Source organism: Trypanosoma cruzi, genomic scaffold (assembly GCF_000209065.1).
Source record: "Trypanosoma cruzi strain CL Brener 1047053516719 genomic scaffold, whole genome shotgun sequence".
NCBI lineage: Eukaryota > Euglenozoa > Kinetoplastea > Trypanosomatida > Trypanosomatidae > Trypanosoma > Trypanosoma cruzi.
This window is the reverse complement of record NW_001849409.1, coordinates 3,506-27,062: the sequence shown is the minus strand read 5'-3', so window position 1 is coordinate 27,062 and position 23,557 is coordinate 3,506. Positions and strand designations below refer to the sequence as shown.

The 23,557-nt window shown below is 53.6% G+C and overlaps 15 protein-coding genes across 15 annotated transcripts, besides 33 other annotated features; all 15 read left to right on the top strand.

Annotated features, from left to right (window-relative positions):
• Tc00.1047053510351.150 (phosphoprotein phosphatase, putative) lies at positions 1 to 477 on the top strand (the record flags this gene model as incomplete). The annotated part of the gene is made up of 1 exon (XM_805757.1): positions 1 to 477. A coding segment is annotated over one exon (477 nt), but the record flags the coding sequence as incomplete, so codon positions are not given.
• Positions 1 to 3,410: a sequence feature (heterozygous, Esmeraldo-like haplotype).
• Positions 568 to 627: a sequence feature (T-rich).
• Positions 657 to 683: a microsatellite.
• Positions 804 to 859: a sequence feature (AT_rich).
• Positions 1,154 to 1,187: a microsatellite.
• Positions 1,311 to 1,335: a microsatellite.
• Tc00.1047053510351.140 (hypothetical protein, conserved) lies at positions 1,481 to 1,852 on the top strand (the record flags this gene model as incomplete). Its single annotated transcript, XM_805756.1, has 1 exon — positions 1,481 to 1,852. One exon carries the CDS (start codon positions 1,481 to 1,483, stop codon positions 1,850 to 1,852), a length of 372 nt encoding a protein of 123 aa, XP_810849.1.
• Positions 1,873 to 1,928: a sequence feature (GA-rich).
• On the top strand, positions 2,048 to 3,010 carry Tc00.1047053510351.130 (hypothetical protein, conserved; the record flags this gene model as incomplete). Its single annotated transcript, XM_805755.1, has 1 exon — positions 2,048 to 3,010. One exon carries the CDS (start codon positions 2,048 to 2,050, stop codon positions 3,008 to 3,010), a length of 963 nt encoding a protein of 320 aa, XP_810848.1.
• Positions 3,230 to 3,270: a microsatellite.
• On the top strand, positions 3,394 to 3,903 carry Tc00.1047053510351.120 (hypothetical protein, conserved; the record flags this gene model as incomplete). The annotated part of the gene is made up of 1 exon (XM_805754.1): positions 3,394 to 3,903. One exon carries the CDS (start codon positions 3,394 to 3,396, stop codon positions 3,901 to 3,903), a length of 510 nt encoding a protein of 169 aa, XP_810847.1.
• Positions 3,411 to 4,411: a sequence feature (haploid, non-Esmeraldo-like haplotype).
• Positions 4,003 to 4,025: a microsatellite.
• Positions 4,232 to 4,262: a microsatellite.
• Positions 4,298 to 4,328: a sequence feature (AT_rich).
• Positions 4,412 to 4,495: a sequence feature (heterozygous, non-Esmeraldo-like haplotype).
• Positions 4,449 to 4,511: a sequence feature (A-rich).
• Positions 4,496 to 5,341: a sequence feature (areas merged during assembly that could not be assigned to a particular haplotype. This can correspond to areas where the two haplotypes were merged or to regions with more than two copies in the genome that were merged during assembly.).
• Positions 4,563 to 6,014, top strand: Tc00.1047053510351.110 (uncharacterized protein; the record flags this gene model as incomplete). Its single annotated transcript, XM_805753.1, has 1 exon — positions 4,563 to 6,014. One exon carries the CDS (start codon positions 4,563 to 4,565, stop codon positions 6,012 to 6,014), a length of 1,452 nt encoding a protein of 483 aa, XP_810846.1.
• Positions 5,342 to 23,557: a sequence feature (heterozygous, Esmeraldo-like haplotype).
• Positions 6,326 to 6,353: a microsatellite.
• On the top strand, positions 6,358 to 8,166 carry Tc00.1047053510351.100 (hypothetical protein, conserved; the record flags this gene model as incomplete). The annotated part of the gene is made up of 1 exon (XM_805752.1): positions 6,358 to 8,166. One exon carries the CDS (start codon positions 6,358 to 6,360, stop codon positions 8,164 to 8,166), a length of 1,809 nt encoding a protein of 602 aa, XP_810845.1.
• Positions 7,667 to 7,699: a microsatellite.
• Positions 8,008 to 8,063: a microsatellite.
• Positions 8,200 to 8,222: a microsatellite.
• Positions 8,612 to 8,639: a microsatellite.
• Positions 8,681 to 9,997, top strand: Tc00.1047053510351.90 (dihydrolipoamide branched chain transacylase, putative; the record flags this gene model as incomplete). Its single annotated transcript, XM_805751.1, has 1 exon — positions 8,681 to 9,997. One exon carries the CDS (start codon positions 8,681 to 8,683, stop codon positions 9,995 to 9,997), a length of 1,317 nt encoding a protein of 438 aa, XP_810844.1.
• Positions 10,201 to 10,223: a microsatellite.
• Positions 10,254 to 10,296: a microsatellite.
• Positions 10,517 to 11,380, top strand: Tc00.1047053510351.80 (hypothetical protein, conserved; the record flags this gene model as incomplete). The annotated part of the gene is made up of 1 exon (XM_805750.1): positions 10,517 to 11,380. One exon carries the CDS (start codon positions 10,517 to 10,519, stop codon positions 11,378 to 11,380), a length of 864 nt encoding a protein of 287 aa, XP_810843.1.
• Positions 11,158 to 11,207: a microsatellite.
• Positions 11,691 to 11,720: a microsatellite.
• Positions 11,844 to 14,171, top strand: Tc00.1047053510351.70 (hypothetical protein, conserved; the record flags this gene model as incomplete). Its single annotated transcript, XM_805749.1, has 1 exon — positions 11,844 to 14,171. One exon carries the CDS (start codon positions 11,844 to 11,846, stop codon positions 14,169 to 14,171), a length of 2,328 nt encoding a protein of 775 aa, XP_810842.1.
• Positions 14,456 to 14,475: a microsatellite.
• Positions 15,306 to 15,326: a microsatellite.
• Positions 15,358 to 16,497, top strand: Tc00.1047053510351.60 (hypothetical protein, conserved; the record flags this gene model as incomplete). Its single annotated transcript, XM_805748.1, has 1 exon — positions 15,358 to 16,497. The coding sequence occupies one exon, from the start codon at positions 15,358 to 15,360 to the stop codon at positions 16,495 to 16,497; it is 1,140 nt and encodes a 379-aa protein (XP_810841.1).
• Positions 16,643 to 16,671: a microsatellite.
• Tc00.1047053510351.50 (hypothetical protein, conserved) lies at positions 16,699 to 17,901 on the top strand (the record flags this gene model as incomplete). The annotated part of the gene is made up of 1 exon (XM_805747.1): positions 16,699 to 17,901. One exon carries the CDS (start codon positions 16,699 to 16,701, stop codon positions 17,899 to 17,901), a length of 1,203 nt encoding a protein of 400 aa, XP_810840.1.
• Positions 18,119 to 18,140: a microsatellite.
• Positions 18,193 to 18,219: a microsatellite.
• On the top strand, positions 18,297 to 20,984 carry Tc00.1047053510351.40 (ATP-dependent RNA helicase, putative; the record flags this gene model as incomplete). The annotated part of the gene is made up of 1 exon (XM_805746.1): positions 18,297 to 20,984. The coding sequence occupies one exon, from the start codon at positions 18,297 to 18,299 to the stop codon at positions 20,982 to 20,984; it is 2,688 nt and encodes an 895-aa protein (XP_810839.1).
• Positions 20,161 to 20,198: a microsatellite.
• Positions 20,484 to 20,526: a sequence feature (CT-rich).
• Positions 21,740 to 22,042, top strand: Tc00.1047053510351.31 (histone H4, putative; the record flags this gene model as incomplete). The annotated part of the gene is made up of 1 exon (XM_805758.1): positions 21,740 to 22,042. One exon carries the CDS (start codon positions 21,740 to 21,742, stop codon positions 22,040 to 22,042), a length of 303 nt encoding a protein of 100 aa, XP_810851.1.
• Positions 22,389 to 22,691, top strand: Tc00.1047053510351.20 (histone H4, putative; the record flags this gene model as incomplete). Its single annotated transcript, XM_805745.1, has 1 exon — positions 22,389 to 22,691. One exon carries the CDS (start codon positions 22,389 to 22,391, stop codon positions 22,689 to 22,691), a length of 303 nt encoding a protein of 100 aa, XP_810838.1.
• Positions 22,925 to 22,959: a sequence feature (A-rich).
• Tc00.1047053510351.11 (histone H4, putative) lies at positions 23,035 to 23,337 on the top strand (the record flags this gene model as incomplete). The annotated part of the gene is made up of 1 exon (XM_805759.1): positions 23,035 to 23,337. The coding sequence occupies one exon, from the start codon at positions 23,035 to 23,037 to the stop codon at positions 23,335 to 23,337; it is 303 nt and encodes a 100-aa protein (XP_810852.1).

The window sequence follows — 23,557 nt, the reverse complement described above, 5'->3', positions numbered from 1 at the left end:
CTCTCCGACCCCTCCTTTCCCCGAGTCCCTGTAGTGCAGTGTACGGACCCGACAAACGTCGCACAGCGCATGATGGTGAATGACTTGTTGTGGTCCGACCCCGCCCCACCAAACCACCAACTCGATAAATACGGCTTTGGTCCGAACCCGCGTGGGCCTGATATTAAAACATTTGGTTCTCGCGCCGTTGACATGTTCTGTGAGCGCTACAACTATCAATACATCTTTCGTGCTCACCAGGAGAAGGCGGATGGTCTGCGATTGTCCGACAACGCCCGTGTTGTGACGATCTTCTCCACCTCCGACTACGCCGGGCATCAAAACGGCGCAGGCTGCATATTAGTGGCCAACGGAAAAATGCGCATGGCCATTAAGAAGCCGCAGCGGCAGGAGTCGAAGGAAGTTAAGGGCCCTGTTTCCCCACGTACACTGGGAAAGAGCGTCCCTGGATTTGTACCGCGTCTCAAGCGCCTGTAGAAGACTTTTCCAACCACTTCCTTTTACTCCTCTTCCTTCTGTCAGGCAACCCGATTTATTGCCAATGTATTATTGTGGCCGACATGTCGTAGAAAAGAAAACAAAGCAGCCGAAAAAAAAAAAAAAAAAGAGGTGAGAGAGAGAAAGAGAGTCTCTCTCTCTGTGTGTGGGAGGGGAACTATATATATATATATATATATATGTATTTTCAAGAGATGTATGTGTGCATTGCTTTACTTGCTCTCCAGGGAAGAGAAGGGGCGTGGAGGAAAACGAAGAAAAAAAGAAAAAGAAGAAGGGGGTTGGGAAGATATGTTCCTTCGATCAATAAATAAAACAAAAACAAAAAGAAAATGTTTTTATGTTTTAAATAAAATAAAAAGAGAGGAAAATGGGTGAAAGGCTTTTGCGCAGCTGAAAGACTTTTACGGTGAGAATATACACATGCATCTCTTCTTCCACCGCCCCCTCAAAAGGAATAAAGACCGCGAGCGAAGACTTTGTTTTGTGCGTTTATTCTTGCTTTTTTCCTCCTTTTTGCTTCTACCCTCCCCATTCCCCTTTCTTTCTCGCTATATTTGTTTATTTATTTATATACACGCACGGAGGTCTGTGGCGGCAGTCTTGTCGCTTTTGCACGATGTTGACTCAAGGGAGCAAAGGGAAGAAAAAATGGGTGTTGTGTTGTGTTGTGTTGTGTTGTGTTGTGTCCGTGTGTGAGACTTTCTTGTCGGCTTGTTGTTTTATTATTTTATTATCCCCTTCCCCTTGTTGAGTATACGCATTGCAGCATGTCTCTGCATCGCCTCTCATTTGCCCTTTCTTTTTAGCTGTTTTTTTTTTTTTTTTTTTTTTTTTCCCCTGCACGGAAGAGGGCTAATCTGGTCTTCTGTGGGTGGATCGGTGGGTGGGCCGTAGCTGCTGGCGGCGGGTAAAAAAGAGTAGGACGAGGCGGAGGATTTTATTATTATTCCCTTTTCTTTGGCCTGTTGACAAAAAAAAAATGGTCTTCTGCCCGTCGTCCATGGCGTTGGGTCGTGCTTTGCTGTTGTCGCCCTTCTGTCACCAACCCGTGGCGATCCCAGCTGCCCCGTCACTGCGGCGTCTTTTGCTTGAGGTTAAGCCGCGGAGCGAGAGCAGTCGAGAGGAGGTGGTGGCGGCTCTGCTGGAGAAACTACCCGCCCACTGCGACAGGGTGAAAAAGGATATGCTCTATGCACGCTACGCAAGCAGGTACTACCGCAGTCGCTACGGAAGAGGGATGGAGACGCGGGGAAAACAATTGCGGGGGCTGCTGGAGATGCCGGATGATGAAGTGCGGCGGTGGGCCCAAAGTCGATGTGTTCCTGTGCGGGACCCACTGGCGGCGCAATAAAATTGTCACAAATACGCTTGCTTTCTTTTTTTCCCGCTTTCACCCTCTCTCTCTCTCTCTTTGTCTCTCTCCCTCTTTGTGGCCTCTTCACTCTTCGTTTGTTTGTTTCTTTTGGGGTGGTCTATGTCTATCTGCAAGGTGGAGAGGAAGGAAGGGAACTGGGACGGTTTGCTGTCTGCTGTTCCGTGAGAGGAGATGCTGTCGAGCCGCCGCCACACCATTTTGCTGGCGCCCAAACTCATGTTTATTACCCGCAGCTCAACGGCGGAGCAGCAAAAAGAGGAACTCCACGACGCCGTGCGACGCCACGATTCTCTGGTGGCGGACAACCTGAAGCGGCGCAACGGCAGCGCCCATGCGACTTACGATGAAGAGGTCGCTGTGCATTTCCCTGCGTTTCAGTTGGCAATTCTTCCGCCCACGAACGGAGTGCACCGCGAGGGGCTTCGGGGGTCGCTTGCTACACATGTCACTGAAGAATTTAGACGGCTTCTTGTCCAGCCATGGACGTCGGCGGCGAAACGACATGTGCTTATTGTTGGCTCTCGAAGCGTTGGATACCTCCAAAGGCAGCTAGCGATGGATAAGGCGCATAGTGTGTTCGTTGTGGATCACGCGCTGTCGGCATTGCTGGATGCAGCTACCGCGCTGGTGCCACGGTACGGCCCGCGAGTGCATTTTGTTCGCAGCGACGCACCATTTTTGCTGCAGCGCCTCATGCCGCCTACCACAGCCGATGTGTGCGTCGTGCCGATGCCTGTCCCCTTCTGGTCGGAAAGCGGGAGTTACCGACGTCTTGTTACGCGGGAATTTCTTTGTTTGGTCCACAGAGTGCTGAGGGTGCGTGAGGGTCCTGCAGATCCGCGCGGAATTGTCACGTTTACAGACACCGCACCACTCGCCGAGTTTATGATGGAGCAGCTGGAGGAGAGCAGACTGATTGTCCCGTGGACGCGGAAGGACCCCGCAGAAAGTTATGGCCGCTGGCTGCCGATTCAGAGCCCGCCGGACCGCGAGTTTCAACAGCAGCGTTTGGGCGACGTCGTTGCGTGGGCCGCCTCGAAAAGCGGACCGACTTCAACGCAGGCCGAAGAGGCCGTGCAGTCCTTCGACTACAAACGGCGCTACTACCGTGCACTCTCTCGAGAAGAGGCGTGACAAACCACAGTGCGTGACTTTCTGCGGAGCAATGTTGATGCGGTGCTGAAAATGAGAGGGAACGTACATAGCTCTCTTGCACAACAGCCTTGCGTCGTCTCCGTTACGCACATGCACGCTTCATTTCCAATTGCCACCCTCTTTTGTCAGTCCATCTTATTAGATATTGCATTGTGTGTACTTCTCACCATTGTCGCCAACGTTCTTTTTTTTATATTTTTGTTGTTGTTGTTGTTGTTGTGGTGGTGGTGGTTGTGGTTTGAGAAGGGAGCGGGGTGGGTTGGGGAGCTTGAAGCGTAGAAGCAGCGAGGAGCGGAAACAAGTACAGGTAGGTCTTTCTCTTGAAACCCAAACAGGGGCGCCCAGAAGTACGCATTTAATCCATGTACAGGAAGAACGTTTGTGTTGCCATATTTAATGAGGACCTTCGCTTTCTTGGGTGCAGGCGCATTCAAGACAATTTATTTCAGTTTGTGCAGGGCGGAATAGAGAAGGACGCCGATCTCCTCCATGCCGCGTACCGCGAGGTGTACGAAGAGACTTCTCTTCGTAAGGAGGACCTTCACTTCGTGGGGGAAGTTCCGCCGCCCAGCGGTGATCCGAGGGAGTTCCGCTACGAACTTCGCCGCACATCAAATCTCCGGAACTTTGGTTTCCAGGGCCAGGAGCAGCGCGTCCTGCTTTTCTTCACAGACTCCGGCAACATCGAGAAGGTGAACGTCATTCCACCCAAAGAAACCTGCGCGCAACAGGAGTTCTCTCAAGTCCACTGGATGGAACTAAGGGAGATTATTGACCGCTGTCCGAGAGAAAAGCTTCACATCTTTCTTGCCGTGGCCAAGGTGGGAGTCCCCATGGCACGGGCTTTTCTGCAGTCCCGTTCAGCTCTTTAAAAGGACAGTATTTAGGAGGAAGAAGAGGAAGAGAGAGGTTGTGGTAAATAATTCCCTTTGCTTTTTTTTTTTTTTTTTGCTCTTTTGCTCTTTTGCTTTTTATTATTATTATTATTATCATTGCACACTCACACGCCGCAGTGGGAGGAGAATAGAAGAGGAGGAGGAGGAGGGGGGCGGCGGCGGCAGCCTAAAAGTCATTCATTCATGTGCATGCATCATACGATGCGTGGCGGAGGGGAAGTGGACGAAATACAAAAAGAGAGAGAAGAGGGGGGGGGGGGCGTGGAGGGATACGGAAATATAAAATTTATATCAAAAAGACATCTTTTTTTTTTTTTTTTTTTTTTTTTTTTTTTGCCTCCCTCTACTTTCTTCATGCCTAATTACATGCATATATTTATTTTTATTTATATATTTATATTCCTTACTTTTGTTATAACGTTTGTTGCTGCTCTGTTTTACGCCCCCCACGTGCTGAAAAAAAAAAAAAAAGGTTTCATGCATGGCTGTTCCTCCACAAACGCGCGTGCGCCCTCCTCGCATTTTTTTTTGTTGTTTGTTTTTTTCTACCGTCTTTTTTTTTTTGGCTCTTTTTTGTGTTTGTTGTCCACCGCCGTTGCCGTTGCCATCAACCAACAGGGGCCGTAACGGGTGTGATGGACTCGGCAAGGGAGGCGCTGCTTGCCGAGACGAAGCGGCTTCTCGCAGCGCTCAACGACGAGAACAGAGAACTGAAGGCGGAAAACACGCGGCTTCTCGCCCGGTGCAAAACGGCGGCCGAGAGGCTCACATCCGTCAGTGTGGAGAAGGAGGGGCTGGAGAAGGACCTGAAGCACATAAACTTCAACCTCATGCATCAGCTGCGGGTGAAGGTGAGTGCCGTGAAGGAACATGAGCGGCGTGCGGCGCAGCTGCAGGCAACTGTGACGGGTTTAGAGGCGCAGCTGCAGGAATCCCGGCTGGCGCAGGAGTCTGCCGTGAAGGAGAGCAAGATGCAGCGTGAGCAGATCGCCGTGTTAGAGAGCAGACTCCAGCAACTGACGGAGCGGCTCTTTCGCACGGAGGCGGAGGCCGGCAAATACGCCGACGATCTCAACGCTGCGATCTCGGGCCATCGAGAGGCGGTCGCGAAGATCCAACACGACGGCGCAGAGCGGCTGAAGCAGGTTGAGGAGGCGCTGCGAGTGAGTCGGGGCAATGAGGCCGGTCTGGAGCGTGTCGTGGAGGAGCTGCGGTATGAACTCGGCCGCGCGAAGGAGGTGCTGCGGCAGAGTCACTGCAGTAGCAGCGAGGGTCAGCGGCGCACCCTCTCAGCCCGATCAGAGGCCCTGTACGCGCATGAGCAGGTTCTCACAGCGTGCAACGCGTCCTGTCAACAATTGCGGGAGCTACAGCAAAAACTTCGAGGCCTGGAGAGCCTTGCCACGAACGCGGGTCACCACGTGGAGCAAACTTTAGAAAGAGGGGAAGCAAGGCTGCGGGAGCAGATGGAACATTTTATCGGCACGGATGAGGCACTTGTGGCTTTTCTCTGCCAACGTATTATGGATCAGGAGGGGGCGTTGCACGCTGCGCGGGAGGAGCTTGCACGTGCCCATCACCGTCTCAGGGAAAGTGAGGGGGAACTTCACAAATTACGCACTGAAAAGCAAAGTTACGAGTCGGAGCTGAAGTCACTTACGGCTTTACAGCAGGAGATGCAAACAATGCGAGCGGAACGACAAGCACATGGTCGCATAGAAGAAGAGCTGCGTGCGGAGGTTGGGCGATGGCGGCATGAGGCAGAGCGTAGTGCGAGTCAAGTGACGGAGTTTAGACGTCTGTTACAGGAACAACGGGAACAAAGTGAGGCTGCAGATCGCATTCACAAGCGGGAGGAGGACGATGTGGATGAGCGGCTGCGGGAGTTCTCAGCTGCCGTATCGCAGGCATTGCGCAAGTTTGACTCTACGACGCGTCACCGCCGTCGTCTCTCGTCCTCTGCGGGAGGTGTGACGTTGTCACATGCGCCGTCCACGCAGTTGACGGAATATGCCCCTGACGGCAACACGTCGTCGCCGTCGGTGGTGCGTGTGGAGCCTTCATCCGGCGCACTGAGCCACACATAGAAGGTAAATCGTTGAGCGCATTGTGAATACATGTAGACATCATAATAAATATATGAATGTGAGGCAATGCGTGATGGGCTTATGGAGTTGTTATGTTTGTTTTATTGGGGAATAAACGTGATCTTTTTCTTATATTGTTTCTCCTGTCCCTTCGTTCTCCATTTCTTTCTCTCTCAGTGTGTGTGCGTATGATTTTTGGCTCTCTGAGTTTAATAACTTTTGGCTCTAACCAACAACAACAAGAACGATATTGTTAAGAGTTTAAGAGTACAAAAAGGAATACAGAATCAATAAACACACACACACACACCTATATATATCTATCTATATATATATATAGTGAATGGTGTCCTTGCGATATTTGCGGGAGCAGCAGGAAGCAGCGATGCGGCGCGCGCGCTTTGAGGAGGCGCGACGTATCGGGAGTGCGATTGGAGTGCAACGAGCCCGCGCGTACGCGGCGCAGAAAAGTGCACAGGCAGTCAAGGTGCGAGAAGACATGCGAAAGCAGTGGGAGTGCGAGGTGCAGCAGCAGGCCGCGCTCATTGATCGGGTCCTGTACGACGGACAGTCGAGACTCGGTGAGGGGATGCGGGGGGCGGCTGAATTGACGGCGGCGCAACAACGACATGCGAGCGACGAGATAAACGCTTGGGTGGCCGAACACGCGTTGGAGCGGGAGAGGCACCGCATCGCACGGGCTACGGAGCGTGTCACGCGGGCACTACAAGATGAGCCGCATCGTAGCATTGTGGGGCGCAAGAAAGCGGTGCGGGAGGTGGAGGACAAACGCAGCAAGACGAGGATTGCCCGGCCGTCGCCACGTCCGCCGTCTTTTGCGTCACACGGCTCTCCACTTGCCGGGGCTCTCTCGCACACGGCAATTATGCAAGCACGCACACCGACACCAGTCGCAAGTGTGGTGATGGTGACGGCAGATAATGATGACAGACATCGCAGGGCGGCGCGCGGTGAGGCTGCTGCCGTGCAGTTTGCCGAGGAGCGGAAACGAGAACTGGCGGGCGAGAGGGAAAAGCTTCAGCAGTGTCAACGCGGGGCAGCGGAGCGGGCGGCGGCGTACTTGTCGGAGCGCGATAAGGAAGCGAAGGAGGCACGCGAAGCAGCCAGGCGGCGGGCAGCGAATATGGCGGCACTGGAGCAGCGCATTGTCGCGGAGCCGCAGGATGACAATTCGGTGAGCGGCAAGGAGTTAGAGACACGGCGAGTAGCGGTGCTCAAAGCGCAGGAGGAGGTGGAGTTTGGGCAACTGTTTCTTAGTGGGCCGTTGCCTCTTAACGATGAATTGAGTTTGAAGGAGGACAACGATGATGCCGATGAAATGTGTCCCTTTCCTCTCTCCAGCGTGTCGTGCCTGTTGCCTGGCGAATCAGAAGTCGTCGTGCAATTGCACCCGAGGCCCTTTCATGTGTACCCCATCCCTGAGGAGGCGCCGGCGGATGCTGATGATGCCGAAGAGAAGGCGACATCGGAGGCAGGAAGCAATGCGCCAAATGCGGTGTCCGTCGCGCCACTACCGACGCCCATGTCGCCGCAGGTGGTGGTGTCAACCAAACTGAATTCATCGCCGTTCCGCACGTTGCGGTCGTCGGAGCAGTCATTACCGCTGGAGGTGCCGCCGTCATCGTCGTTGTCACTGCCATCTCCACCACCACCACCGCCACCACTCTCTTTATGCCCCTCGGCCGCGACAGCAAAAAAGCCAGATGTTGCACAACCCAATTTGTCTACTCACGACGAGCCTCCGAACCTGGCGCTACATCACGAACAATTCCTTCGAAACCTTAAGGCGCTGCAGGACAAGCTGGCGAAGGTGTCTTCAGACAGCGCAGACGTCAATGAAACGGTGGATGTCTCTACTTGTCACGGAAACGTCACTCTTAGCTCAATGAGTTCCCCACTTTCAATGGCACGGCGCCCTGGAAAAGAGACGCGTGAAGATGAATATGAGGCCGGTGCAACAAGTATTGACACCAGTGCTAACAGTGGAAGCAGCAGCAATGGTGGTAGTAGCAGTACCAGTAGTAGTGGACCTTCCACGTCGTCCGTGTACTCTCGGTCGTATCCCACCATGACAGCGGAACAATTAAAGGCTGCTTTGCTTAAACTGAAGTTGCGCATGCGTTCTGCTTAGACCTATAGAAGAAATATCCAGAAGAAGAGAAACATATATATATATATATATATGTAACGGCAAGAAGAGGCGGGTCAATACAATAGATGCAAAGAAAGAAGGAAGAATTATTATTCTCATCATTAATTACCACGAATTATGATTTACCGGGTTTTGTTTCTGGGGAAACGTTTGGGTGAGGGGGGGCCCATGAGGTATCGTCCATATTCAGCTGCATAGATGCACATATGATAGAGCCCTGTCTAGAAGCTATTGGAGGGGATTTGTTGTCAAGGGATCCCTCACCTCCTCCAATAAAGTTATATATTTGTTTGGCATATTTTAATACCCCCCTGATAATTTTGGTCCTTCTTTTTTGTTTGTTTTTTCTTCTTTGGGGGAGGGGTCTCTTTGGTAATTGTGGGTGACACGAATTATATGGCGAGCGTGACTGACGATGTGGATATTCTTTTTTTTTTTTTTTTCTTTCTTTTACGCTCTGAAGCTTAGGTGGAGCCGAGGATAATTTGAATTGATGCGACGCATCGCACTGTGGCCTCACAGGATTTGTGCGGCGCGGTTTTTTCACTTCAGTCGCCCCCGATGGGGGACCATCATTCCGTACAAGCTGGCTGACATTGGCGAGGGCATACAGAAGGTGGATGTGGTGACGGTCTTTGTGAAGCCGGGGGAAAAGATTGAGGAGTTTGACAAGATATGTGAGGTGCAGAGCGATAAGGCGTTGGTGGACATAACCTCCAGGTACGCAGGGGTCATCAGGGCTGTTCACATAACGGTTGGGGAGTCTGCGCTGGTCGGTCACCCCCTCGTTGATATCGAGGTCGACGACGACGTGAAGGATGACGCCTCAGGAGCTGAGCCCCAACCGCAGGAAGCGGCTGCCGTGGCAGAACCCACCACCACCGCCACCGCCAGCAGCAGCAGCCCAGGGAAGCAGAAGATAAAGGCGACAAGTACGACCCCCACCACCACCGCAGTGAAACCGTTGGCCACCCCTGCGACGAGAGGTTTTGCACGTGAATGCGGTGTCGACCTTGAAAAGTTGTCAGGTACGGGTGAGAATGGGCGCATTTTAAAGACGGATGTCTTGGCACACGCGCAGAGTCATGGCAACGATGAGGGCGATGTGGTGGTTTCACTCCTCACGGGCATCCGCCATGTAATGGTGAGCACCATGACAGAGGCGGGAAAGATTCCAAGCTTCACAGCGTGTGACGAGATTGAGTTGACGTCTCTCTTGAAGTTTCGTGAGGAGCTAAGGAGAAACCTGACGCCACGCTCTCCCGGTGACGCAACTCCAAAATTATCGTTGTTGCCTCTATTTATCAAAGCGGCATCTTTGGCGTTGCTGCAGCACCCGCAAATCAACTCACATGTCTCTCAAAAATGTGAGAGTTTTATTATAAGGAAGGCACATAATATTGGCTTCGCTGTCCACTCGCCAAAGGGTTTGATCGTTCCAGTTGTTCGAAACGTGGAGCAGAAAAGTACCATGGACATTGTGCAGGAGGTAAACGAGTTGGTCGAATTGGGCCGCAAGAATCGAATCCCACCGGAACACATGCGTGACGGCACATTTACCATCAGCAATGTCGGCACCATTGGGGCAACGTACGCCACACCAATGATTTTTCCACCGCAGGTTGCGATATCTGCATTTGGGCGACTGCAGGTTTTGCCCCGATTTGACGTCGACGGCAATGTTGTAAGGGCAAATATTGTGCACCTCTCAAGTACGGCGGATCACCGCGTCATTGAAGGCGCGGCCATGGTGCAGTTCAACAATGCATTGAAGGGCCTTCTTGAAAACCCACAGCAGTTGATTGCGTAGACACCACCACCACCACCACTACCCAAAAAAAAAAAAAAAAAGAATTAAACATTTTCTTTTTTGTTTTATGTTGTCAATATTACTTTTGTTACTATTTATTATTTGTACTATTGACGGAGCAGTCATTGTTCCTGCGATGCTGTGTTCTGCAAAGAGGGGGTCTCTGCGTGGGAGTGGGGTAGGGAGAGAGAGAGAGAAAGAAAGAGCGAGCGAGCGAGCGAACGAGATATATATGCTGAGAGAAGACGGATTTGTCTTTTTTTATTTTTATTATTTTTTTTTTTTTTTTCATTTATTTTGTTGTTGTTGTTGTTGCCACAATAATGTGACGACGACTGCGTGAATATCTCCACATGTGTGTTTGTATGCGTCTACATGTGAGAGCGTACGAATGGTCCTGCGAGTCTCTGTTTTCACTGGTGTTTGCGCCGGGTCGTGTTGTCATGCTGTCAAGAGTATCATTAGCCGAAGGGAGACGAACAAACACAAACAAACAGCGAGGAAAAGAGAGAAAAAAAAATGGCGGATAGTGACGAGAACCCTTTCGTGGTTGACCACACGGATGGGAACACGGGGCCCTTTTTGACGGCCACAGAATTGCCACCACCTGCGGCCGCGGGCGGAAGTGAGGGAGGAAGGGTAAAAGACGAGCCACAAAGACAACAGCAGCAGAAGGATGTGGAGGAGGCGAAGGGAGACGTGTCGGGCCTTATCCCGCTCTGCGTGCAGCATGCCAGTGGGCCACAGATAAACAGCGCCGTCTTTGGATATGACATCGCGCAGATGCAGAAGCGCCCATGGGACGACCCCGCGGTAAACCTCAAGGACTACTTTAACTACGGCTTCAACGAGACCAGCTGGAGGCTGTATTGCGCGATGCAGGCAGGGGGCGAGGCATCGCTGCTGACGGGGACGAATGCCTTTTTGTCACAACCAGCCGGCCCTGCAATGAAGAACAACGCCATGGAGGAGGTTGTGGAGGGAGACGGAGCGTCGTACTATGTTCCGCCCCAAGGATCCTCCCACGCGTACTACGCTGCACCGCGTGATAACTTCCTCAAGACAAAGCTCTGTCAGCGCTTTGCGCTAGGCCGTTGCGTGAAGGGTGATCAATGCAGCTATGCCCACGGGCACGGTGAGCTGCGATCTGCCCCCCCGGTGCAGCATCATCATCAACAGCAGCAGCAGCAGCAGCAGCAGCAGCAGCAGCCTCCGTCATGTATCCTTCCCCCCTTTCATGTAGAACAAGGCTACATGCCATCGATAGGTATGCCGCCGACGGGTGTTCTCGAGCCCACTGTTGCGGGCAACTACCACGTGATGCCCAAGCGCCAACGCTCTCCCGATGGCGCTGAGGGGCAGGTCTACGATGCGTCGTACTAAATCATTGAGTATACAAGAAGAGGAGGACTTTGGGGGAGTGGCTGCTTTTTCTTTGGTGTGGAAGAGGAGATGGTGTCACTGACTTATAATAAGAAGAAAAAAAGGAATAAAAGAATGCAAATGAAACGACGGGGGCTCTGTGTCTCTGTGAGGAGCTTTTGTTGTTGTTGTTTTCGTCGTCGTTGTCGTCGAGGTGGCTTTCGATGAGCCGAGTCTTTTTTCTCTTTCTCCGTGTTTGACATGCATTTCTTTTGCTGCGGCTTTCCGATACTTTGCCCACTCTTCGCTTGGAATAGGGTTACAGCCACACAGGAAGGAGGGAAGGAAGGAAGGAAGGAAGATTGCGAAGAAAAAGACAGGCACCCTTCCTTTGTCTCCACGCAAACACAGAAAGAATTTTAAGTATACATCTACACCCACACAATAAGGAGGGGTTATATAATTAAATACACACGTATAACGCATGCAGTCTCTCGGAAAGAGTTTTCAACGCTCTAAAAAGGCCTCGCAACGCAGCCAGCGCGAAAAGTACCGTGGGCTGCTGGAGGCTGAGCGCAATGCAGCCATATTACAGGAGGAGGAACGTCAGCAGCAGCAGCGACAAAAAGGTGCCCCGTTAAAGTCCATTTGGGAGACAAATAATTTAGAGGAGTTCCTCCTCATTGCGGATGCACGCGAAAAGGGGTATGAGGCGGAACGGGATATCCGTGTTGTGGTTGACGGAACCCCACATGTCGTCACAAATGACAAGGTACTGCCGATGAGCAAAGAAAGCGTAGACTGGCTCAAGCTCAGCGAGTTGCTGACAATACCGCGTCGACCCAAATGGGAATACGGCATGTCAGCTGAGGCGGTACAGGCGATGGAGACATCGGCGTTTTTTGACTGGAGGAGGCTTCTTGCGAAGATGGAAGAGGAGCACAAAGTTGTCATGACGCCATATGAGAAGAATCTGGAGGTGTGGCGTCAGTTGTGGCGCGTCGTGGAACGGGCGGATGTGGTGCTGATGATTCTCGACGCCAGGAACCCACTCGTGTTTCGGTGTGCAGATTTCGAGGCGTATGTGCGAAGCACGTGCAATGCGGCAGGGAAGTCAAAGGAGATTATATTCCTACTGAACAAGTCTGATCTTCTCACGGAGAGTCAACGCAGCGAGTGGGCGACGTATTTCGCGGAGCGTGGGGAGCCGTTCATTTTTTTTTCCGCCGCTCCTGCCGCAAAGGCAAACTCGGAAACGGCCGGAGAGAAGGATGGGAGCAGGACGGCAACTCAGGAGGGAAAGCAGAACGAGGAAGCGGACGATGGCGACGAGGAAGAAGACGCGTTTTTGGATGCTGACGGCCACCAATTGGATGACAGTTGTGTTCCCGAACTTTTGCGGCACCGAAGGGAGAAACGTCGGCACAACAAAAAGTCGCTGCGGGCCCCGGTGGAGGTGGCGAACCCTTATGAGCTCGTCGAGCAGCGACGGGCAGAGAAGGCGCGCCGCAGCCAAGAAAAGCAACAAGCGTCGAGAGTGGCGCCACTGCCGACAGAGAGCGAGAAGGCACGTGATGCGCGGGTGTCGCAGCTGCAGGCGCTGCATCCATGGGCCGTTTTGGACCCTGTGCAGCTTCTAGACCGCCTTGCTCTCTGGCGCACCGTTTATGGAATAAAGGATGCGAACACACCGCTTATGGTTGGCCTTGTTGGATACCCCAATGTCGGGAAGTCATCCACGATCAACGCGATTCTCGGCTGTAAGAAGGTGGTGGTCAGCGCGACACCGGGCAAAACCAAACACTTCCAGACACTTGTCATCCCAAACGAACGTCGTGTCGCCTTGTGTGATTGCCCGGGTCTTGTGTTCCCGTCGTTTGCGTCGACACGGGAACAGATGGTCTGTGACGGCATTCTGCCCATCGATACGGCCACCGATGCCTTGTCCGCTGTCAACGTATTATGTCGCCGTATTCCGCGCGAGGTTCTGCAGAAACAATTTGGTGTGTCACTGCGGGCTGAGGACGATGTGGACGAGAGTCATTCCTTGGTGGAGCGCTTCCTCAACGCATTGGCACGTAGGCGTGGTTACTTGGGGGCACACGACAGGCCAAACAAGTCCCGTGCCGCCCGGGATGTGCTGAAGCTGTATGTGGATGGTGCTCTTTTGTACGTTGAGCCCCCTCCCAACTACGCTCCCTCCAAAGATGCGGGTGTCGTCGGCTTACCTGCTGCGCATGTGGATGGAAAAGACAGTGATGGGTGGGAAGATGTTGAATGCGACTGCCACGATGATGGCAGCGACGGTGACGAGTGGGACGATCTTGACAGTGCGGCGGAGGCCCGGGCCATTAGCGAGGAGGGCGATATGTCGGTGGATGCTCATGCCGATAAAAATGACGAAGAGGATGAGGACTTTGACAAGGCGGCGTCGCTGATGTTTTACGCGCGGCCGAGTGGCATCCGCGGGGTCCTCACCGCGCAGGAAGCGTTCAATGCAGAGGCCAATGCGAACCGCATAAGGACACTGACGGGCGCCGCGCTTCGGCGGAAGAAGCGCACAAACCACCAGCTCGATCCCGTCATGGATACGTTTGTGAACAATGATGGTGAAGTGGAACTCATCATCGACGACGACGACGGCATCATTGAGCTTGTCACGGACAACTCACGACAAAACGCCGAAGGGAAAAAACAACAAAAAACGCAGCAAAAACAGCGGAGTAAGCGCCAGATACGCCGTGAACTAAAGCGGTTGGGTGCGGGGCCGGTCAATCCCACCTCACGCAAGATGCAAGTTCAGGGCTACTAGCCCGGCGATTGAGTAGTAATCATGGAAGCAAGGATGGAGAAAAAAAAAAGAAAAAAAGGGACGTACTACAATAAATTAACCCCAGAGGAGGAAAAGAAGGGAACTGAAAAAAAAAAAAACAAGGAAGGACTTCCATCAGCGCGAAGGATGGTAAGTAATAACCCTTTTTCCTCACCCCATTATTGCTATTGTTATGAGTAATGGTTGTGGCAGTGCCAACGAAGGCTGGAGGATGAACACAGTGACGGCCTTTCTTTAATTGGCTTTTGTCCTTTTGGAATCTGATATATATATATATATATATTAGTGGTGCTCCACCGTGTTGGATCGTCTGTGCATGAATTGGCCGCCGTCGGCAACCCGTATGACGCGAAAGGAAGGCGTATTAAAGTCAGCGGCTTTGGTTTGCGGATGTCTCTGCTGTTGGCGATTCCCACGGGTTGTTCCAACATCCATTGTGATTTTTCCGTGCTGATCAAAGGATGGGAGGAGTACACGTGCATCGCACGACGGACTCTCTGGGTGAAAGGGGTTGTTGAATAAGGTGCGTCACCTCTTGCCACTCTTCGAATGCCGGGACCGCCAATTCTGCACACGCCATTGGCCTCGCTTCCCTCCGTGCGATTGAAGAAATGTTGAAGGAATTGACGCGTGTGTAATGGGGCACACTGTGGAGCTTTTGACCCCCTGCAGAGGAGAAGGGAGGGGAGTCCGACGGGCCTAACGAGACTGCAGCCGGCGGTGGGGCCGGAGTCCGAGCGCGTTCCGTGGAATCCTCTCACGGAGGCCCTACGCCGTCTATTGGCGGAGTGGCTTCCCCGGTGGGAACGAATATTGCGTCACACGTCATGGACTTCTCGCCGGCACGGTAAACTCTTGTTTTACACGATGCCTGAGAATTGTTTTCTTTGTGGGAGCCGCTGTTTTTTGTCGTAGCGCATTGGGCAGCTCTTATATTATTGTTTTTGTGGTTGTTTCTTTCCTTTTTTGTGTGTGTGCATTTTGTTTGTCTACTGGATTGCGAGAAATAACATTCATGCGGTTTTTTTTTTTTTTTCATTGTTTTATTTTACGTGTGAGGAGCTTGCGTAAGCCACATTTGCACAAATTCCCTGAGGGGAGTGGGGCGGCATCACAAACAAACAAACAAACAAAAAAGGGGGGGGGTTTAAGAGGGAAAAAGAAAATGACTTCAAAGACCCCGTCGAGGCGACTGACGGACATTTTACGCAGCAACAGCAAAGAGACACTTCTGCGCAATGCCGCCGAGTTAGCCAGAGTGTCCACATCCCTCACGGCGGAGAAGTTACAGACACGCTTTCTCCGCAACATGCACCTCATCAGTCCCAAGTCGCTCCGATTGCTATGCGATGACGCCGTGTTATCCCGCTGGTTTGCTTTTGCCGTGTACAAACCGCCTTTCTGCCCGATGCGCCGTGCGGAGGCTGATAAGAACTATCACCATGTGTCGGTTGAATCTTTCGTGGAGGCGGCGTTGCGTTCCCGCACAGTGCAGCCTGTCTTGCAGCGTGAGCTTCAACCGGAGGAGGTGAAGGTGCGTGTCTTAAATAATGTGGACATGTACGCATCCGGTCCGGTGGTGGTGACACTGGCCGACCGGCACCCCTTCTCGACATCGTTGCAGTCTGTGACTATGCGGTATGACGTCCTTGTTGCCGGGCACATGCCGCTGAAAGAGCCGCGTCCAGTGGAGGCCGACCACCTCTTCGCTCCGATGCATAGAGACAGCAACACGGAGGGCATTTGCAGTCACCCTGACACCACGGCACGTGCGACGCGATTGCCGGCGGAGGCGGCGCCGTCGTCGTGTGTATGTACGTATCAGGTGAGACGGAATGCGTACTACTCGGTGCACCCAGTCAGTCTTCTGGAGTTCACCATCACGGCGCCACCGACTCCGCTTCCTCCTCGCCTTGAGGCATTTGTTTGCGACCACCTCGGCACCTTTGTCTTGGGCGACTCCGACACCCCGGCGACCAAACGAAGGACGAAAAGAACGGCGAAGGCTCCATGCACCACGTCGGAATCGACAGACAGGGCGCAGGCTGCGGCGAAGGCGTCACGAAGCGTCGTTGCAATGCATGGCGACTGCGATTTCCCACGTGTATTTACACATCTGCGAGAGGTTAGCATTCAAACCAATGTGGCGGATGTGGCTGGTGGCTTCGCAGCAAAGAAACTAATTGAATTCCACTGTCGCAAGTGCTTTGAGCCTATTCTCCAGAGAGAACGAATTTATAGTCTTAAGGGGCGGCGTATCGGGTTGCTGGACGGCTCCTGGACACCCGAGGCCGAGTTTTTGTGAATCGTGTAAAACAGCCGCCGCGCACACTCTTACCGAACAGAAGTGGGCCTCATCTCCTTTCTCCCTTCCTTTGCCTGATGTGGTGTGTACCGATGCGTGTAAATCAACGGATACATGCCGTAAGCATTCTGTTTATTTTTTTTTTTTGTTGTTTTGTTGTTGTTGTTGTTCTTGCCCCTGCTCCCAGCACACACAATTAGGATGCCCAAAAAGACCGGTGGGAAAAAGAAGGGGCAAAGTTCTCCGGATGGCTCTGAGCCGCGGAAACGAAAGAACAACAAAAAGGCGACAATGGAGCCGCGGGACGTGGATGAGATGCAGAAGCTGCAGGAACTTTTAGGGGACGAGGAACAGCCGTTGGGTGTCTCCAAGAAATCGCTAGAGGGCTTATTGTCCCTTCGGCAGCCGCAGGAGTTGGCGGTGAGGCTTGCGCAATCTCTCTCCTCCCTGCGCACGCGGCTTGCGGAGTTGGAGTTGGAGAGGCTTAACCGTGGGAGCGAGGCGCCGGGGCTGTCGAACATCGTGGCACGCCGCGCGCAGGAAAAGGCGGAGAAGCTGGAGCTTGAGATCCAAAAGACGGAGCGGATAACGCGCCGCCTGAAGATCATGTCAAATTTGGTGGGACGCATCATTCGCTTGCGTGAGAAAACCCTTACGGAGACTCACACGGCGATGGAGGCGGAGGTGCAGTCTCTTCAGGAAAAGATCCGGGTCAATGAAGAGCTGATACGTGAGCGTTTCGTGAGCCGCGTCAACATGCTGCACCGCTATTGGCTTTGGCGCACGCTACAGGAGCTGGGAGACCAGACGGTGGGCTGGACATTTGAGGAGGAGCTCGCACGCGGTCCGCGGTACCGCACTCTGGGGGTGCAGAACAACATTGTCTCGGAAACTCTTGAGCAGCAGCTTTCGTGGCTGCTTGTGTTCGCGGAGAAGGAGAAGATCTTCCGCGAACACGTGCGTCGCCTCGAGCTCCTCGTAGAGGAATTAACAGACATCAATGACGCCCTGGAGGAGGCGTTGACGTGTCGTGTGTGCGGTCTGTTGTTTGAAGACCCAGTTCTGTTTTGGCCGTGTGGCCACGTCTTCTGTTTGGTGTGCTTTGACACGCTGAGCATCGCGCCGAGTCTCTTCCGCTGCCCAACGTGCGGTAGCATCGGCAGCGAGGGCTACGTGCACAACCTCCTCATTGCGGAGTCCGTGGCGAAGTGGATGTTTAAGGACGCGGGTTATGGCGACATTCACGGCGCACTGAGCCTCATCCGCCTGCACCTTTCGAAGTTCCGCAAGGAAGTCATTTCATCGCGTGTCGCACAGCTCCGTCAGCAGCTCACGGAGGCACGGCAGAAGGAGACAAAAGTGGAGGAACTGTCGCAGATGGACATTACATACCGCGACTTTTGATGGTGCGAGAGAGGGCAAAGAAGGCGACGCAACGCTCCCGCCACCCCATCCCTGCAGCCCCGAATGCAAATGAGCCTGCTGCTTCTCTTTTAGTTTTTGTTGTTGTTTGCCGGTCTATGCGTGTTGTTTTGGGAAATGGCGTTTGCATGTTGTGTTGCCTCTGGGGAATAACCGCCCTTTGCAATGTATAGGTGTGAGTGCAATTCATCGCTGGTTGCACACACACACACACACACACAAAAGAAGAAAAAAGAAAAAGAGAGGGCAGAGAGACAGTCCGACATTTTTGCCTTTTTTTTTTCTTTTTTTTTTTTTTTTACCCCTGTTAGTCTTGTTTAATGTTGCTTTTTCTTCTTCTTTCCTTCTTTTCTTTTTGAAATGTTCTCTTTACATACATGCATGACTTACGGACGGACTTTGATTGCGTTACTTTAATTGTGTTTATTTCTTTGCATTTATTGTTTTGTTTTATTGTTTTCACCCACTCTTTTTTTTTCTTTCGTTCTTTCAGTCTGCACGCGTGTGTGTGTGAATTCCACGTCATGGACGAGGATCGACGCAGGGCGAAGCAAAAGAGGAACCAACAGCGTTGGCTGGAGCGACAGGAGCGGTCGCGGCTGAATCGCGCGGAGATTCGCGAGCTCCGAACGCGAATTGAGGAGTTACGCGCCCTGTTGGACTCCGCGGAGGGTGGCGACAGGCCCGGCGGGAATCAGAAGGCGGCAGGGGAGCCGCCCGCATACACGCACTTCAATCAGCTGCCCTTGTCGCAGCGCACTCAACTCGGCCTTGAGCGTGGCGGCTACAAGCGCATGACGCCCATTCAGAGCGACGCACTGCATCTTGCGCTCGCCGGCTATGACGTGCTCGGTGCGGCCAAGACGGGCTCCGGCAAGACGTTATGTTTTGTCGTGCCTGTGCTCGAGCGGCTTTTTGTCGAGCAGTGGGACACGGCGATGGGCGTGGGGGCACTTGTCTTAAGCCCCACCCGTGAGCTCGCGCTGCAGATATTTAAGGTGCTGCAGCTTGTCGGCTACAAGCACACACACTCCGCTGCGCTTCTTACGGGCGGCCGGGACGTGGAGGAGGAGCGGAAGCGCCTGGCGGCGATCAGCGTTATTGTCGGGACGCCCGGTCGCGTTCTGCACCACCTCGAGGACGACGCGGACCTCGTGACCGACAACATGCAGTTGTTTGTCATGGATGAGGCGGACCGGCTGCTGGACATGGGCTTCCGTGATGCGATCTGCGGTATTATGCGGCACCTGCCAACAGCACGGCAGACGCTTCTTTTTTCTGCGACGCAGACGACGGATGTTCAGATGCTTGCGCAGATGTCGTTGCGGAATCAGCGATATGTCACGACACACGCCTCCACTGCCGCACCCACGCCGGCAACACTCTGCCAGAACTTCATTGTGGTCGAGCTGCACCGCAAGTTAGATGCCCTCCTTATGTTTCTCAAGCGACACCCGAATGACAAGACCGTCGTCTTTGTAAGCACCTGTAATCAGGTGCGGTATATGTATCTTGCCTTCTCCAAGATTTTAAAGAAGATGCGTATCCCTTCTATGTGCCTTACAAGCAAAATGAAGCAGTTCCGTCGAGAGGAGGTCTTCTTGACGTTCTGCCGCTGCAAAGCTGCCGTTCTCTTCTGCACCGACATTGCCGCGCGCGGACTGGATTTCCCGCTTGTGCATTGGGCCGTGCAGTATGACTGTCCCGACAGCGCACAAACGTACATTCACCGTGCTGGGCGTACCGCACGCGCTGGGGCACGTGGGGTGAGTCTGCTCTTTTTAACCCCGCAGGAGACTCCTATGTTGTCTTTCCTCGCGCATAAGCATATTCCACTGCGGGAGATCGCCATTCGTCCCGGGCTGCTGCAGGAGTCAAAGGAGATATTCGTCGCGTTGGTAGTGCAGGGACTCAAGTACGAGGCGCAGAAGGCCTTCATTGCGTACCTCCGCTCCGTCTACTTCTCCGCCAACAAACTTGTTTTTGACGTGAACGCCATTGATTTTGATGCCTTTGCACACTCGCTCGGTCTGTTGAAGGTGCCTAACATGGCGGAGCTGCGGAACCTGCGACGTGGGGCGAAGAACTTGCCCTGGGACGTCGTCAACTACATGGCCCGGCAACAAGGGCAACAGGAGGCGCAGAAGCAGCAACACGTCACTCGCCGTGAGAAGCATCTTGGCGCGTCCGACATGTTCCGCACACTTCAGCAAAAACAACGCTACGCCGTAAGGGATGACGATGATGATAATAATAATAATAATAATAGTGCTAGTAATGAAGCGAAGGGTCGGTGCGTTGGCCCCGGCCGTGGCGACGACGACGATGAGGAGGAGGAGTATGATGACGGGTTCCTCGTGCAGCATCGACGGACAAACAACACCCACCAGAGGCGTGACAACACCAACAACGACGGTGACGAGTCGCAGCAACAGGAGGCGGCATCCATGCGATTGACTCCGGCGGAGCGCATCGCTGGTCTCTCGAAGCGGAAGGTGCGGAGGTTCATCCAAGCGGCGGACTTGCGGGTGCGGGACCTCGGCCTCAGCGAGCGCATCGTCTTTGACGACGAGGACGAAGAGGAGGAAGAAGAGGAGGACGAGGAAGCCAAAAAGCGCCGCGTTGCCCTCCTCGCAGCGGCGGTGGCGTCGAAGAGTGAGAGAAGCGAAGACGAGGGCGACGACGACGACTACGCGGGACGGCTGCGGGAGCGCGTGCTGCGGGAGGCGGAAAAGGATGCCGACCGCGCAAAGCGACTGCGGCGGCTACGGCGGCTGCAGCGCGACAGGAAAATTAAGAAAAGCACATCACTCAGCGAGGCCGGTGTGACCGCCGCGAATGGTGGCAGGCGGCCCGCCAACGGGGGCGACAACGGCGCCAGCAGCGATGAATACGACGATGACTACGAAAGCGGCAGCACCACGTCCCTCTCACGGATAATAAAAGCCGCAAAGGGCGAGTTGTACTCCGACGACGACGGCACCTCCGCCAGTTCCGAGGACGACGACACGGCGGTGCGACCAAAAAAGAAGGCCCGACACGCATACAAAACAACTAACGAGTAAACATGAAAAAAGAAGGAAAAAAAAGAAAAATTGGGACAACATTTCTCCATGCGACCAGGAATTCCTCAACAAGCACCACGAACCATTTATTTAATCAACCTCCTTCACCTCTCTGTCTTTACATGTATGTGCTCCCCACACAGTACTGATAAACACCTGCAACAAAAAAAAACACAAACAAACCAACAATCATCTCCACTTCCTTTCATGCACTTTTTTATACCACCACACAGGTAGACAACATGGCACACACGCACACACAAACAAAGAATACAACAAAAATTAAGGCACCACCACCACCCACCCACCCAAACCACAGACATAGTACCCACAGCAGTAGCAGAAAATCTCGCAATTCAATCCGAGATACAACTGCGACAACATGCCGCTGATGGGACTCCCATCTGATGGAAGATCATCAAGAACAACACACAAACCCAAAAATAATCCCACATTCGATACAACACACCCCGCAACTATAGATAGATTAGCAACGGGGATAGGAAGGGAACAAGATACTTGGGGCCGCACGGCTGACGGCCACACGTAGATATAATATATATATACATATGTGTGTGTCTGTGCGTGTGCAGTGAGGCACGCTCCCCTCTGTGATCACCAGTCCTCATGGGCGTCCAGCTGCACCTTCTCTCTCTTTTTTTCTTTTTTTCCTTTCTTTTTGCCCCTCGCCCTCACACACCACGCAGAACCAGGCAACCAAGCAACCAAGCACACGGCTAAACAACCACAGCAAGATGGCGAAGGGCAAGAAGAGCGGCGAGGCGAAGGGGACGCAGAAGCGCCAGAAGAAGATCCTGCGCGAGAACGTCCGTGGAATCACCCGCGGGTCCATCCGCCGCCTGGCGCGCCGTGGCGGCGTGAAGCGCATCTCCGGCGTCATCTACGACGAGGTGCGTGGCGTGATCAAGTCGTTCGTGGAGGGCGTCGTGCGCGACGCCACGGCGTACACGGAGTACTCCCGCAAGAAGACCGTCACGGCCGTGGACGTCGTGAACGCGCTGCGCAAGCGCGGCAAGATCCTGTACGGCTACGCGTGAGGACCCACATGTTAGAGGCATCAGTCGCGGCGGGTGGACTGGCGGCAACGCCATGCCCCCCGCAACTATAGATAGATTAGCAACGGGGATAGGAAGGGAACAAGACACTTGGGGCCGCACGGCTGATGGCCACACGTAGATATATATATATATACATATGTGTGTGTCTGTGTGCCTGTTTGCAGTGAGGCACGCTCCCCTCTGTGATCACCAGTCCTCATGGGCGTCCAGCTGCACCTTCTCTCTTTTTTTTCTTTTTTTCCTTTCTTTTTGCCCCTCGCCCTCACACACCGCGCAGAACCAAGCAACCAAGCAACCAAACACACAGCTAAACAACCACAGCAAGATGGCGAAGGGCAAGAAGAGCGGCGAGGCGAAGGGGACGCAGAAGCGCCAGAAGAAGATCCTGCGCGAGAACGTCCGTGGAATCACCCGCGGGTCCATCCGCCGCCTGGCGCGCCGTGGCGGCGTGAAGCGCATCTCCGGCGTCATCTACGACGAGGTGCGTGGCGTGATCAAGTCGTTCGTGGAGGGCGTCGTGCGCGACGCCACGGCGTACACGGAGTACTCCCGCAAGAAGACCGTCACGGCCGTGGACGTCGTGAACGCGCTGCGCAAGCGCGGCAAGATCCTGTACGGCTACGCGTGAGGACCCACATGTTAGAGGCATCAGTCGCGGCGGGTGGACTGGCGGCAACGCCATGCCCCCCGCAACTATAGATAGATTAGCAACGGGGATAGGAAGGGAACAAGATACTTGGGGCCGCACGGCTGATGGCCACACGTAGATATATATATATATACATATGTGTGTGTCTGTGCGTGTGCAGTGAGGCACGCTCCCCTCTGTGATCACCAGTCCTCATGGGCGTCCAGCTGCACCTTCTCTCTTTTTTTTTCTTTTTTTCCTTTCTTTTTGCCCCTCGCCCTCACACACCGCGCAGAACCAAGCAACCAAGCAACCAAACACACAGCTAAACAACCACAGCAAGATGGCGAAGGGCAAGAAGAGCGGCGAGGCGAAGGGGACGCAGAAGCGCCAGAAGAAGATCCTGCGCGAGAACGTCCGTGGAATCACCCGCGGGTCCATCCGCCGCCTGGCGCGCCGTGGCGGCGTGAAGCGCATCTCCGGCGTCATCTACGACGAGGTGCGTGGCGTGATCAAGTCGTTCGTGGAGGGCGTCGTGCGCGACGCCACGGCGTACACGGAGTACTCCCGCAAGAAGACCGTCACGGCCGTGGACGTCGTGAACGCGCTGCGCAAGCGCGGCAAGATCCTGTACGGCTACGCGTGAGGACCCACATGTTAGAGGCATCAGTCGCGGCGGGTGGACTGGCGGCAACGCCATGCCCCCCGCAACTATAGATAGATTAGCAACGGGGATAGGAAGGGAACAAGATACTTGGGGCCGCACGGCTGATGGCCACACGTAGATATATATATATATACATATGTGTGTGTAAGTGCGTGTGCAGTGAGGCACGCTCCCCTCTGTGATCACCAGTCCTCATGGG